Here is a 15,826-nt window from a genome sequence, read left to right on the forward strand (position 1 = left end):
GCAGCTACTTAGGGAAGACTGCAGTCCCCAGCTTGTATTGCTGAGCATGATGTTACGTGGCATGGAACAGCCCTTTGGCCAGTTTAGGTCGGCTGTCCTGGCTGCGCCCCTTCCCAGCCTCTTGCCCACCCCACCCTAGTTGCTGGGGGTGCAGAGTGAGAAACAGAGAAATCCTTGAGGCTGTGTAAGCACTGTTCAGCCACAGCCAAAACACTGGTGTGTTATCAGTGCTGTCACCAGTTAAAGTCCAAAGCACAGCACCATACGGGCTGCTATGAAGACCATAAACTGCATCCCAGCCAGACCTAGCAGAGCATGTAATTACTGAGTAGAAGTTAGTGATACCATTGTCTCATTTTTATTATCTTAAAAAAAGCGAATAGTCCTTTATAGTCTTTTTTTTTTTTTTTTTTTTTTTTGTGAAATAAGAGGGATTCACTTGGGTTTTTTTATTGCAAGTACAAAACCTGTACGTTTTAGCTTTTGGTTACCACATGTAGTAAGTGCAATGCTAATTGTAAGTAGACAGAGCTGCACATTTTGGGAAACTAGATTGTGTACGGAAGTGGTTTGCTTATTCAAGTTCAAAGAATCTAATTATTATGATAGAAAAGATAATTCTTTTCCTCACAGAAGAGAACTAAGCATAGAAACTATTTAGCTGATACTTTCTTTTGCCTGTGTTTTCTGTTTTGGTACTGTTAAACCCAATTATGCATCATCTTTGATATTTTAATTATATTTCTTAGCCAATACAATTACTGAGCTGATTTATTAGTGAAGTGGAGATTACTTAGGCCTGGAAAACCATATAGTCTCTGCTTATTGACTTACTTATTTCCAGGTTCTTTTAAGCTGACTCTTAACTCCTAAGCTTGTGTGTGTTTTAAGATAGTGTATGACCTGTCTTCCTGTTTCCTTCAGTGAGAGTTGTCTTTTTTTTTTGTAGAATTTTGTAGAAAATTTCAGGTTTGGATGTGTGGGGTAGTTATCTGTTGGGAATAAATTATAAGATGCTGCTTCTTTTTCTTCTTAAAGTTTCAAGTCTTGTAATACATGTACTCTTTCAGTGATGTTGTCAGTCAGTCACAAAAAAATCTTCATTGATGTGAAGGCTTGGATTAATAGGTGTTATTTCAGCTTCAGTTCCTCATCTCTCAGGCTGACAGTGTACCTTTTAAGTTTTATCCCTTCTAAAACACAGGGTTTCTTCAGCCTATAAATCAAAGTGTTTTGGACAGTTATGACACAGGTTAATTAAAAGTGCTGATTGGATATCCAAGGGATCTCCCCAGAGGGAAGAGTCCATCCAACTAGTGTTTGCTGAAAATCACACTTCATAATGTGACTGCTTCAGAGTTTAATTTGAGACAAGATAAAAAGCAAAGCAAAACAATGTCTCAAGTCTCGGAAAGTTCAGACGATGATTCAAGCACTAGCACTGCTTAAAAAAAGCATGTATAAATTAATAAACACCTCTTGCTCCCGTTACTGAAATAATCTGCCTTGTTTTGAAAAATGTAGGTTAAGGAGAAGTGAGAACTTCGCCTTTGAGGGTTCTGTTTCTGGTGAAGTTAATGTAAATGTTTCTGCTGAGTTTTTTGGGTTTTGGATTGGGCATCTTCAAAACAGATGAAGACTACATCTTCAAAGTTCTCCCATTCTTCAGATCCTACAGGGTTTAACCATGCTGAGTACTGAGTGAATTCTCTCTCTCTTTTAACAGCAGCAACCAATATCATAACTGTATTCTTATGTCTCTTTTGTGTTACATATTTTACTTTTAGAAGTAGTTGGTTTTAGTATTTAGTCTCTTTAGTAGAGAAAAAGAGCCAAACTTGTTTGATGCCTCTTTGCAGTAATTCTTAGAGACCTTATTTATTATCATAAGAACGCATACACTGACTTTTTAATATTAAAATTAAGATACAATACTATATTACTAGCTGTGGCTTCTCTAGGGACACTTCATATTTTAAGAACTGTACCATTTAATTTTTCATGGAAACTCCACCATATCAGCCATAATGTCTTTAGAAGCAAAGATTGTACCATGAGAAGGTAAGTATGGGTATATAAGTAGTTTTCAAGAGATGGAAGTCCATTTGGCGTACAGAAGAACAACTGGGAAATAGATAACTTGGCTGGAGCTCAGAAGTAAAAACATGACCAAAGCCAGAAAGGAGAATTACAGAGTGGGTTTAAATTACTCTTTCTGCTCCTCTTTTCCTTGCTTGTTGTCTGCTTATACCTGCTACTAGCTCTTGACTGTTTTTTGATGCTGAAAAAATGTTCATAGGTGGTTCTTTTCCTTTTAACTGATCTCAAAAGTAAAAGGAAACATACCTCATTGAAATTTTGTTCAAGCTTTTTGGTTTCATGGTCCTTGGCAACTTCTGACTGTAAATATATTTTTGTAATAATGTTGTTATAAATTATTTTGACAATAGGAGCATATGTACCAGTACAGCAGGCATATAATACTCAATTAGATAGGTGAATACTACATTGTTTTTCTATGTTTAGTGCTTCTGGTGTTTTACAGATATACATCAAAGGATGAGCCTCCTCGGGTCCTTAGTGAAGAGGAGATGAACAGACTGGGAGCGAGGATTGTGAAGGCAGAACTCATGGGAGACATGGTAATGTTTTGGAAAAATTGTCATGATTTACTGCAATTTTTCTTTAAAGCTCACAGTGATTCAGTTGTTTAAAAAAAGGTATTGATTCAAGCAAATACAGTCCTGCAAAATTTGATCAGGTAGGATTTGAAGATACTGCTTTTACTGTACCTTCTGCTTTAAATGCAGTGGTTCATAGACTAGAGTAGAGGATTCAGGTCCCCAGGTTTTGTAGGCTAGGCAGCATATCCAAAACCAGTTCTCTGGCTTTTGTATAGGTTTTAATGCCTTTTTATTAAGCAGGGAGCAGGTAAAAACTACAAAGCTCCTCGTCTGTTACAAGGTAGACAGTGTCTGGAGCTTTTGTTATTTCATCAACTTTGTCACAAGTAGATGCTTGTGGTCCATAGCTCTGCTGTATAAGCATACTCATTAATTATGATACGGAAATTTAAAACTGAAAGGAGCTGCATTGGCCATTGCATGCAGCTCTGCAATGAGAACAACTATGTAATGCTTTGTGGTCAGCTCTACAAGATGTCTGCCCTGACTTGGTCCATGGAGCTGAGATAAACAGCTGCACGTTTAATGCTGCTTTAGGAGGCAACCTGAAGGATCAAGAATTTCACTCTTTTGGAACACTCTAAACTTGGGAAGTGTATTTTTTTTTTTTTATTACATATAAGTATGGCTATAGTGAGTCAATTGCATTCAGTAGTGCTGCCTCGGAGTTTCTGTTATAACAAGCTCACAGTCTGTTAGTTTTTAAGTTATGTTTTACAAGTGCTTGCTCTGAGTAGCTGCTCTTAAGGAAGTATTGATGGAATTTTTTGAAGGATATAATTAAATAACATTTTTTACAAGTGAATGCTATCAATATGTGCCTTTGTATTTTATTTTTAAAGATGTTTAGTGCACCTGTTTACCTTGCCTCTTGTGACAGAGTATTTACACCCAAAATCTGCATCACTAAGAAGTAATAGATAAGACATCTTATGACTTCAACTGCCAAATTAATACTTCCTGATACCTATTGATTCTTTGATTTATGGGAAGTTTTAGCATGTTTGGCATATGAATTTACTGCTGGATTTGGACATGGTGTTGGTCTTTGTCAAAGCCCCTATCACATAATTGAAATTTTGTTAGGTGTCTGTTTTATAAATATTTTCTTTGCAAACCGATTTTATATTAAAAATTATTTTTCCAAGACTTTAGACAGATGTGTGTATGTAGCGTTACAAAATTTCAACAAATACACTTTTTCTAGAAATCCTGTCCATTTGAAATCTTACCAACTTCAAAAGTGAATTAAAAGTAACTTCATGTAGTGTATTTTCTAAGATATAATGACTGTTAATGATTTAAACAGCTGGCCTCCATGTTTTAATTTGTAGTTTTCCTAGTTAATATACAAAAAAATACACTAGGGAGGAAAAAGTATGTTCATGAATGTAATTATATGATAGGTTTGTGAGGGACTGGTGTTAGTCACTTAAGATACTATTTTAAGATATTTTCCTACAGGGGAAAATGATTGGAGCTATCTATGCATTAGTTGCTATAAAGAACTGGGGAGGGGAAAGTTTTCCAAAGACTCTCATGGAGAGCACCAGAAATTTATGAACTTTTTTCTTCCTACTGCTCAGCTTCAATAGCATTGTACAAATAAAAGTTTGGGCACAAGTTTGGGTTTTTTTCTTTTCAACCTTACAGTAACCAAATAAGAGTAATTTGAATAAATATATACAGGTGTTCTGTGGGGAGAGTGTGATTCTTGTATTATTCTACTGTTTTGTTTTGACTAAAATAATGTAGCAGAAGCTAACATTACAATTTTACTGTTAATTTTATATATACATTTTTCTACATATGCACTCTGAAATTAGCCTAGTTAAAAAATCCCCAAAACAACCACAGCATACATAATAAAATAACTAATCTTTGCCTCGTTTAACTATTTTTTTCATGTACTTTCTCTGGTAAGATTGAAAATGCAGCTTGTTTAAACAAGTTCAGCCCCACACACCAGAACAGATGGCTATGTAACAGCATGTCCTGGTGGTCAGAGCTCAAGGTTGACCATGTGGGACAAATGAATTCTGAATCTATTTTTGTTATTGACTTGCTGCTTGGTGTTGATCAAATGACTTAATTTTGGGGAAGCAAGTATAGGCACGATTGTTTGAGTCCAATCGATGAAACTGGCAAAGTGGTCAGTATAAATTCTTGTATTTCTTATAGGTTAATGGGTTGTCACCTGGCAATTCTTAGCAAACCAAGATATTCTAAAATGCTTGTATTTATTAAATAAACAGATGGATGAGAGAGCATAATAAAAGGATATGTAGCATAACCTGGAAAGGTTATACACTTGATGTGTTCAGGCCTCTTTATTTAGCTTCCTATACATAAAGTAGTATCTATGCTTAGCTACACGAAGCATTTATTAGTATAACTGAATAATGTTTAAGCATAATTTTTCCTGGTGTTTTTATGACAGTATATATGCTTATACTTTAGATGCCTCTGTTCTGAGCAATTTTTTTAAATTTTATTTCCAGTAAAGGTTTGCGTGAATTATATTGACGTATTTTCTTTAGTCTTTTGTGTCATTAGAGTTTAAAAAAAAAATTAAAACATGAAGAAATTGAATGAATAGTTAATTCTGATATAATGATCTCTAAAACTTTCAAATGGTTAAACTAATGGAGTATTACCACTTTCTTTGAAGGAGTTAGCTTCAAAACTTCAAGCAGAACTTGAGAACGCTCGCAAATTGAGGGAGAGTCAAGGGCAGATTCCATCAAAGTCTGGCAGAGAGGTAAGGGGAAAATATTCTTCTTTTCTTTGTGCTAACACAGTGTGCTAATGCAGGTAGCAGCTGAATTATAGAGAACATGAAATGTACTTAGGAAAATTAAAAGGTGTAACTTTAGCTGAGTTACTGTTCAAATTGAATTGTACTTTTTGGTGGTAAACAAAGCTTTCTCCACTGTAGTTCAGCAAGTTCCATAGGATTTTTTTGCTGGTAATATTTTCTCAGCAATGATATCTATCTTCCATTAAAAATAAAAGTGATATGTGTCATGTTGTTGACTGTGCTGGTTGTTACATAACTCTGATGTCTCTGAAGAAGCTGGCACTTAAATGTTCTTTTTGAAAGGTGGTATTCAAGAAATGGATAGTAATCTTTTTCCATACCAACTTTGATATAGCTACAAGGAAACAGGGTCAATATTTTCAGTTATGAGCTCTGTCCTCACGATAGAGAGGAGACTTTTAGACAAAAACTCATGTTCTTGTTCAATTTGACCCCAATTCCACAAGTGAAAATTCAGCTGCAAGTCAGTGTGAGTTTGAAAAGCCCCTAATATTTTTTTGTCTAAAAGGCTTAATCTTAGACCTCATACATTGACTAGTATTCCTGCAGTCTTTAGAAGACAGACTGAACTGGAAGTTAATATGTGGCCTCTTGCTGACTATGTTGTGACAGCAGTATAAAGTATAAAGCCTCAGACCTTGAATTCACAAGAATTTAAGATTACAAAAGCTCTGTGTAGGTAGACTCTGCTTTGTTGCAGTGCAATTCTTAGGCATGTTTTTCGTGTATATACAGAAAACCAATAAAGCAGATTGGAGTTGTGTATTACACAGGAAAAAATCCACTCGGATTTTAAGATTGGAAAGTAGAGGGCACGTTATGGGTGGTCCTCAGAAATGTTGGTAAAGACCCGTTGCTTAAAAATTGAGTCATGAATAACAATTTTTGTCAGCCTTAGTCTTAACTGTAGTCTGATTTTTATCTTAATGTTTAAAACTAACAGCATGTAGTCATTGCAGAAGTATCAAATGTAAATGCTATTTGAATTTTCAGAAAGGAAAAATAATTTAAAAAAAACAAGTGAAAACATATTTAGCATGAGACCTCTCTTTCTAGCTATCTTCATCTGTTCTCTTCAATCTATTCTCTCTTCAATTTATTCTCACAGCTTGTGCTTTTACCAAGTGATAGGCTGCTCTGCAACAGGGAGATTCCTCCCTACATGTAGAAACGCCAAGCTCAGCAAGGCAAGAATTTGAGGATTCAGAAGGATAAACTGACCAAAATAGTCTGCATCCTTCTGGCCTGACCTGGGTCCTAGTCTATCTCTGGACTGGCATCTGAAAAATGTATGAGTAGTCCAGGAGGAGCCTTAGTGAAAAAGAAAGGTGTATTATAGACTTGGCTAAATCAGAAAATACTATCTTGCTGTCCTAAAGCCTCAAAGGGATTGACTTAGTAATTTCTATTCATGAATATGCTATAAGACAACTATGATGTTTCTTTTATCTTTTGTGTGCCTGTCCATATTCAGTTTTGTACTCTTGTGTGCTTATTTACTCAAGCTGGGTCTGGGGACTTACAGGGCATGTCCACTCCTTGTCCTGCATTCCCTTAAACATGGAGAAAAAGGTTGTGAATACCTCTAGTGTGCTGCCTCTTTTTCTTCCTCTCCTGTGGGAGCTTGGCTAAGCCCCCATTGACCACCTTAGTGTTGTGACTGGTATAAGCTTCTTTGGATGATTGAAGGGATATAAAATTTCCTCTTTGAAGTATATTGGATGCAAAATGACTACCCTTGTGAGTTCCATGTTGGCTTTCTCTGAAGCTCAGGATCAGCTTCTAACATAATTCCAGATGTAGTAGCTTGGTTTTTAGGCTGCTTATTTTTGTGTTACAGTCCATTTGTCTTGCAGAAATGATCTTTATTTTGTGGGAACCAGGACTGTTGACAGTCCAGCTGTTTTGAACTTTCCATGGTTTGCCAGTGCAAATAGTCCCTTACAGATACAACAGGGTTGATGTTTGTAATTCTGCAAAGGTGAGCTTTTGAGCTGCACCATACCAGAACAGGATCAACCTCTTTACGACTTGCTGTAAAGTTGTTCAACTTCTTAGACTTGTGGTAAATTGGCAGACTCCCCAAAACACGGTGAAAACCTTGATGTTTATTTGAAGTCAATCAGGTTTTAATTACTGCCAGGCCTTGCGTTCCAGAGGGTGAAGGTCTTCCTGTACATTTTAGAGGTTTGCTGTCTTGTCTTTATGAATATGCCTTGCCTGTGCTTGTTTCATGGCTACTTCTAGCCTGTATTACGTGGCTTCTGAGTGTGAGCAGTCCAGCAAAGCTGACAGTTGCTTTGTCCTAAGTCCTATCCGTGTGATAGTTGCCAGAATAGTCTTACTGGCTTTATGGCTTCAAACTGATTTTGGACTACTGGGACACAAGCAGAATGTGTTGGGTACTCCTGTGTACCAAGGGCCAGCTGTATCACACTGTGTGTTTAAACAGCCCAGATGTTCAGAAACCATCTTATCACACAAGAGAGACTGATTTGTGAAGCTGTATTTGATACTGTTCAGTCTTTTTATAACATTGACCACCCAAGTGATAGCCTCAGGCAGTTCAGCCAGGTTAATCTCAAGTAAGATACCTGAAGCAGTTTCCACAGAAGTCATTTTCCAAATGGATGTCCCACTGATCCCAAAGTTAGCTTTGCCTCTGCTACCAATAACAAACACAAAGCATTTTGCTTCAGGCAGGTCTGTCTCTGGTTCCTTGGAGCAGCATGGCCAATTTCATGCTGAAAGGTCCGGAAACGTGGCTTTGCCTTATTTTCACTCAGTTGGGAGAAATGGGGAGATAAATCCAGAAGCAGTGAAGGCAATTCTGAATGCATCTCCCTAGGAAAGTTTTTTTCTTCTTGATTAATTGAACCTGGATCAATTTCCCAATTCAGTTCACTGTGTGACTGAATGAAGACTTGGGGGTGTGCATGGGCGGCTGGGGTTTGTATAAAGGACAGGATCAATTCTTTTGACAGTGGTGCTGGTTTATTCTGCCTTAAAGTGATCAAGAAACTACAGGCTGAAGGGACTGTAAAGTGGAAGCTTAAATACCGGTTTTATTTATTTATTTGTTTCTAAGTGCGAATAGAGGCAAATCTAGCTTTTATAGTTTGATTTAGACAAGAATTCTACCCCAAGCAACCCCAAAAATGTGGTTTTGAAGTACAGTTTTCAAGTACTGATGTTTGGTGTTTAAAAAACGTACATTTATCAGCCGATGTATTTCACCAAGTGTACAGATCCTTGTAAGACCATTTTATTACTAGTTTTTGTTTTGGCCAAAACCATCTGTACTTTTAAGACCTGCTGTTTGTGGTGCATTTAGATGTTGCAAGTAGACATTTCCTGCTGAAAAGCTAAAAAGCATGAATGTATACATCTTTCTGAACCTAGAATAGCAAGAAAATTGTAGAAGATACTGAAGCAAAAGAGAAGTCCATAGCTGCATCCTGAGTAAGCCCACTTGGGTAATTTTATAGCAAAAATTTACCTTGAGGAAGAGGATTGCTGTTAATGTTTTCTTTTTTCTTTTTTATTTTTTGTTGTCCTTGGTAGTTAGTGTGATGTTTCTATTAATGAAGTGAACGCCCACAAATATTAACGTTGTAGGTTTTCTGTGTATGAAGGTATCCCAGATTAAAATTCAATATAGGCTGAACCATGTTTGGCTTCTCCTGATATTAAAAAAAAAGATACTAACTTTGTCTTAAACCATTTTTCAACAGTATTGAAGCGTTTCTTTTATGCACTAGCAGTCCTCATTTTGCCAGTCTAACATTTGATTTGTTTTCAATTGCTAGCCTTCCATGTGTCCAAAGTGCTGAAAAGATGAAAATTTATTAGTTGAGTTGTTCTTAAATTGTTTATGGCTTTTGAGTAGCTTTATAAATGGAATTATTTTGCCTGAATTGAGATACGAATTTTTCAATAAAATTTGTGTGGTTTTTTTGAAGAGGTTAGTTTTTATATATATTTGAAGAGGTAGGTTTTTATATATATTCTTCTTGAAGGCATATGAATAGCTGTTATTTTGCCTTTTTGGTACTTCGAGAAAAAGGCTAGGGAATGTTATTTGGGGATATTAGTTCACTGAAGTTGTTTAATTTTTTTCCCCATTATTTTTTTCCTACATAATTTCCACATCATCTTAAATATTTAATTTCTCAATTGTACTTTTTCCTACTTCTTTCTTGTAACTAATTTTATTTGATAAAATATCTATATCTATAAATAAATACATATATATATACACACACACATATGTATTTGAAACCTAAATAGAGGGTAAATTTTTTTTACTAGCCTCTGAACTGGTGTGCTACTGTAAGTATTTTCCTAGTTAGTTGTGCTAGGAGAGCTAAGAAGCATTGCTATTATCAGGCTTAATGCCTGAATATGCAGTTAAGAAGATATGTCTTCTGCTGTACAGTAAGCAGAAGGACTGTGAGAGGACACCGTGGTGTATCAGGCTGCTGTAAGTTGGGAAAGCTCCTCAGTAACAAGTCTTTGTGAAACAGAACACCAGACTAGACAGGAAGATAATTGGAGGTAAAAGGTAGATTTATTAGTATTTCTTCTCTTTGCACCTCTAAATATGTCAGTATCTGATATCCTTAAGTGCATCATAGGTTATTTTCTGTATTAGTAACGTTAAAGAAACGTTCTGATCCTAACAGGTCTAGTATGAAACGTGAAGCACTCTAGACGCTTAACAAACCTGACTTAGGGCACATTGGATTGGGTAGCTCTCATGGGGTAGAGACTCTGTGTGTGTCTGTTGTAAATGGAAAGTCTGTGACTAAAAGCACTAAGTGCAAAATGCATACGTGTCTCAACTGGTTTTGTGTGCTCAGCTCCAGTGAGAGACATTGACATGTCTGAATGCAGCATCCTGAAAGACTGTAGACGGAAGTTACCTGTGTGGTGTGTCTGCTGCACGGTGCGTGGATGTCTCAGCTTGGGTAGAGCCCTTCTGTTCTTCACTGCAGGTTACCTTAAGCATGTAGTCTTATAAATTTTAGTAGGATTATGGTTGAACTATCTGTTAAGTGAAATTTGGGGCCTTAATGGTTATTGTACTTAAATACGTGAGTCATGTGTATACAACTACAATGAATACACATGCAAAGACCCTTTTTAAAAGGATGAATTTAAATGTAGATTGTGCTTGTTTTGTCTTGAGCAGGAGGCAACCTTCAGAGTCTATGGAAATCAAAAAACTGGGTGAATATGTAAAAGAGGAATTTGGGCTGTATGAAGAGACTAAACCTGAATTAAATGTTTTAATTTCATTTGTGATAGAATTAAATTATGCTTATGTACAGCTGCTTATGTCTGATTTGTCATGGGCATTCTGAGAAAAGCAAAATTGCACTTTCAGCCCTAGTGAAACTGTGTAAGAAAAGGCTGTTGTACCATAGGGTTTCTGAGTTAGGATAGGGGATGAAAATCAGTACTTATTGAATGTAAGGACACAGCAGAAAACCATGGAGACTTCAGCATTTAAAAAATAACTTCTGCCTCTAAGTACAGTTTGTATTTCTGTTACCTGAAAGTGCTACACAACTCTTGATTCGAGTGCATTAGTTATGAGACTGTTACTCCTGCCATTGTCAGTACTTTGATGATGTACTATGTTTTAGTACTTTGTGTACTATGCTTTGATTCTGTATTTTTACTTCACAAAATATATGTGGAACATTAGCACTACTTTGAGGCACATCATTTGTAGTGGTTTTTGGTGGTACAAAAATTGGGAGGTAAAATTTAAATGAGCAAGAGGCAGAATATAGAATATTTCATTTGGAAGGGACCTACAATGATCTAGTCCAACAACAATCATCTGGTCCAAATTGAAAAGGCAGATCGAAAACAAGTGGGAAAAAATGTGACTCTTGGTGGAATGGTTGCTCCAGGGTGTTGTGGATGCTGAGAGCTTAAGTAGATTCAGGGAGAGACTGGACACGTTCATGAAAAATAAATCATTTGAGGATTGTACAGAAATGATGTCTGGCTCTTAATTGCTGAGTCACAAATGCTTGGAGGCATCCTTTCTTTTTGTACTCTTCATTAGGCATTCACTTTTGGTTACTGCTGGAGAAGGCACATTGGGCTTTGGTTTGATCCAATATAGCTGCTTTTATGTTTTAATCTGCATGTAGAAAGTGTTCTTTGTGATGAATCTAAATAATTTGTGCATTATTTGTGTGCTTTCCCTTTTCAATTTTTTCTTCAGAATTTTTTCCATCTTTTCTCATGCTTCCTTCGATATGGTCCCTGCATAAGAATTAGTCAAATCTGCTAAATGAAGAACAGTTTGTTTTTGTGTTGCTACAAACTGACTTAATTGTGTTTATTTTTTTAATCAGGAAGTATATTGACATGATACAAAATTAGGTAAATCTAGACTCAGTTCATGGTGGTGGATGAATGAAGTGTATGTATCTTTTAAAACTGTTTTCAATTCCAAATGATGTATGGCCTATATGTAAAAAAGCTTCTCAACTCTCAGCCTGTTAACTGTGTTCCGTAACACTTGATCAGTATGCAGGAAACAGAAAGTAGTCTCTGCTGAGGAATTGCTAGAGGCAGTTCTTAATAATGATGAATTGTGTTTAAAATACAAAATCAATATAAAATTGAATGAAAGGTGGTACTTTAAGCAAAATTACATGATAGAGGATATACTATCAGAGAGTATTTAAAAGAAGTGTGAAGTTCTGAAAAAGTAAAGAGAAACATACAGGCTTTTCTGTCATGCATTTGAGAAATTGTAAGGAAAACACAAATGATTTCAACATAGCAAATCTTCATTTGAATAACTGAATTTTCTGTGGAAGTCCATCAGCCTTCAGTCTAGTGTGATTCATTTAATAAGTACATTTAAAGCCTAAGGAATAGAACAGAGATTGAGACAAATATAGATAGATATATATACCACACACAAAAATATATATAAATATATATATATTTTCCACAAGATCTCTATATTCCTCAAGGTAGAGCAAAAAAACTCAGGAAAAAAATCTCCTAAGTGAAAGAAGAAAAATAATCAGGGCTTCTGATGTGTGCTTTTTTTTTTCTTTAAGAAAACCCAAACCCATCACCAAACAAGAAACCCCCCAAACCAAAAAAGAAATTACACTGAAAATTAACATTAAAAATTGCAGGTGTGCCAGCATGTTTAATTTTAGATTTGGGAATCAAAACTATAAATGCAGGTATTTTTCTGCAATAAAAATATTTGGTTGTCAAAATTTATCTGTAATATGTTTTAATAACACATCATTGAGTGGCCTTTCATTGTGACATACCCAATGCAAAACTTTATAATAGAGTTGTAGTAATGCTTTTAGACTTACGATATATAAAGAATCACTGAAAGAATTATTTGGGAACTGTCAGTGTTAGGTTAATGGTTGGACTGGATGATCTTCAAGGTCTTTTCCAACCTAGACGATTCTGTGTGATTCTGTGATTTAAAACTGCTTCTCAGAAAAATATAGCTGAGATTTGTATAAAAACGAGAATGCTGGGGATTAATGATCATCACTAAATGCACAATAAAAATCTGTGATTTCATTTGGAACTTCAGATGGTGGGGAGATACAGCAACAGATGGCTCTTGGCCTGTTTACTCTCAGTTGTTTTCAGCTCATCATAATTTCTAATTCCTGCTGTTCCATCACATGTGAACTGGGTCTGCAGTATGGCTGTGCTATTCTTTCTTCGGCAAAAGTTTGTGTTTTCCATACAGAGTTGACTATCTCTGACTGGAACAGGGAATAATAAAGTGGGCACACTTTTGCAGAACAGCTTTAATATTGTTAGTGCATATTTTTTAAAAATAATAAGTATATGCAGCTTCTGGTGAGTGTATTTCCTGAACACTCTTGTTGATGTCAGTAAGAGAAGATTACACAATTATTTACAAGACAAAAACATATTCAGGAACTTAAGCCACTTTGTCTTAATATAATTTATAGGAAATTGGTTTTTGCAATTAAAAAGTACTGAAGAAATTGTATCAGTAACTAAATGATGTGAAATATCTTACTGGTTTCAGTACATGTAACAAGTATAAAAAGGCAGAGTAGATAAAACTACTTGGAGTTCAAACAGATAATACAAAAGTTTTGGAGTATGCTTTGACACTAGAAGCAAAAGCTGTATCCAAGTGCCGTGCAGCACTTGTGCTGATGGTGCCATTTTTTCTAGCTCTGTTTTTCTCCTAATACTGTGTTGAATTTCTGCATATTTATACTGCTGTACCTATCCTTTCACTGTGTTTCTTCAGAGTACGTTCTGGTTTTCTTAACAAATTTGACACCCCCCAACCTCAAGAAAAAACAAAAGCAAAAACATTCCTGAAAAGCCTTTCTGGTACAGTAGATTTTTCCAATCTGAAATGGAAAGGTAGAACCTCACTGATGCTTCTCTTTGTCCTCGCACAGCCTTGATAAATGGTATTAAACCTTTTTGGACTTGAAATAATTTACACGTAAAACCATTTATAAAAGTGTGAACCATAAATTAACAATATATTTTGTATGTTTAAGCAATGAAATACAATTATTTTGTTCAAAATGAGATTTTGAAAGGAGAATTCCATCAACCAATGACTGTTGGGACCACCTGGTCTTTAGTGTAGTTACATGTAAGGTCTCATTAGCCATTGCTACCCATATAAACCAGAAACATTTTATAGGAGTAGGCTGTTTAAGAGGAGCAGTTAAACTATGCACCCATCCTTCTAAAAGGAATGAAGACATTTGGACATTTGGCTTTGGAACAGTACATCTGGATAACAAGATACTTCCAGCTCGCAGCATGGCTTGCAAAGTTGTGCACATGAGATTTTTACAGAGATTCTTCATGGGTGCTGCACTGATGGCTGTGGAGAGTGGGGCTCTCCACTGGTGTCTGGAATGGAAGTGCCACTACCAATGTCAGTATTAGCTTTACCATCCTGTTCTGCCTGTCTAGGTAAGAAGATGTTCTAGGCTCCTTGCTTTTTCAAGTCTTTGGCTTTGTTCTGATGTCTCGCAAAATAACAGCAGTGATAATGGCTTGAGGGTATGGATATACATGATTAGAAGCTTAAAAGGATGCAGAGCTGAATCTTTGTTCTGCAACATCTAATCGTCCACATTCTTCCTTTGCTTTTTTTTTTTTGAAGGCTCTTTTCTACATGTATTCATTTAATAATAAATCACAACACAGAGCTAGGGTAAATCTCTTTTCTAAATAGTGAGTATTGAGGCCTGAATATTTTTGAAACTTCTTGCAGTACTTTTACTGGAATTCTTTATTTACTTGTTACTAAATGTTATTAAGTAAATGTTATTTTATTAACATATGCCAAACTTCTTATCACCTTTTCAGTTCTATATTACATTTCTGTCTCTGATAAGATGAAACATCAATTTGTGGACTTAAGAACCAACATGTTGTAATACTTTTCTTTTTTTATGGTCTAAGTATATATGTCTTGTATCAGATGTTCTTGCTATAGAAACAAACCATGTAGTCATTACTTTTTAAAAAAATTTTCTTACATCTCATGCCTACGGTGGCTCATTGATTGTATGATTAAGTGACTAACCATTTCAAAGTGTAGCTAACAATTTAAAATATCAAACTGCATCTTTAGACCTTTTTTTAAAGTTGTGTTTGCAAGGTTATGTGGTTTCCTGACAACCAATATTATTAAGTTAGACTTAATTGCTTTAGTTTGCCCATAACTAGGCACATCACTGGACACAGTACCAACTGCTGTAAGTTACACATTACTAGTTCCAATCTTGCTTCCACAGGCTGGCAGTGCAGCTCTTACTGAATTTAATTTGAGGTTTGTGTGCGTGTCCGTTCTATTCACGAGATGCTATTCTGATCACCCTATCTAAGACAATAAGTACTGAGAGCAAACAGAAAGACTTTTGAATACAGGGATGATTGAAGGCATTCAATATAAAGAGGAGTAAGAAGGTCATGTTACTTATACTGAGTAATAAATAGTTTGGCTAAAATAACCTTTTTCATAATATAAGACCAAAGAATTGTTGAATTTAAAGGGAAACTGATTTTATATCAATGAGATGAAATTAAGTTTTTTACATAACGTGTTATTAATCTGCTCACTCACTGACTGGGGGAAAGAAAGGATAGAGACCAAACAATTAGAAGTTATCTAAGTACCTAATCATTTTCTAATATTAATGTTTTCACTTATAAACAGGAGCTATGGTTTGGAGTTTTTGTTTGGCTGAGTCTTTTTTCATTTGTGGGGTTTTTTTTGTTTTTTTTAGTCTCA

General features: G+C 35.6%; 1 protein-coding gene across 4 annotated transcripts in view; it reads left to right on the plus strand.

Annotated features, from left to right (window-relative positions):
• CWF19L2 (CWF19 like cell cycle control factor 2) overlaps positions 1–15,826 on the plus strand; it is a 91,806-nt gene that overhangs the window by 26,755 nt on the left and 49,225 nt on the right. For all 4 annotated transcript variants that reach the window (XM_074860152.1, XM_074860154.1, XM_074860153.1 and 1 more), the window contains 2 exons: positions 2,546–2,642; positions 5,356–5,445. In XM_074860152.1, coding sequence (XP_074716253.1) covers positions 2,546–2,642; positions 5,356–5,445 — 187 coding nt within the window. The remainder of the gene's footprint in view (positions 1–2,545; positions 2,643–5,355; positions 5,446–15,826) is intronic.

Source organism: Strix uralensis, chromosome 2 (assembly GCF_047716275.1).
Source record: "Strix uralensis isolate ZFMK-TIS-50842 chromosome 2, bStrUra1, whole genome shotgun sequence".
NCBI classification, from domain to species: Eukaryota; Metazoa; Chordata; class Aves; order Strigiformes; family Strigidae; genus Strix; species Strix uralensis.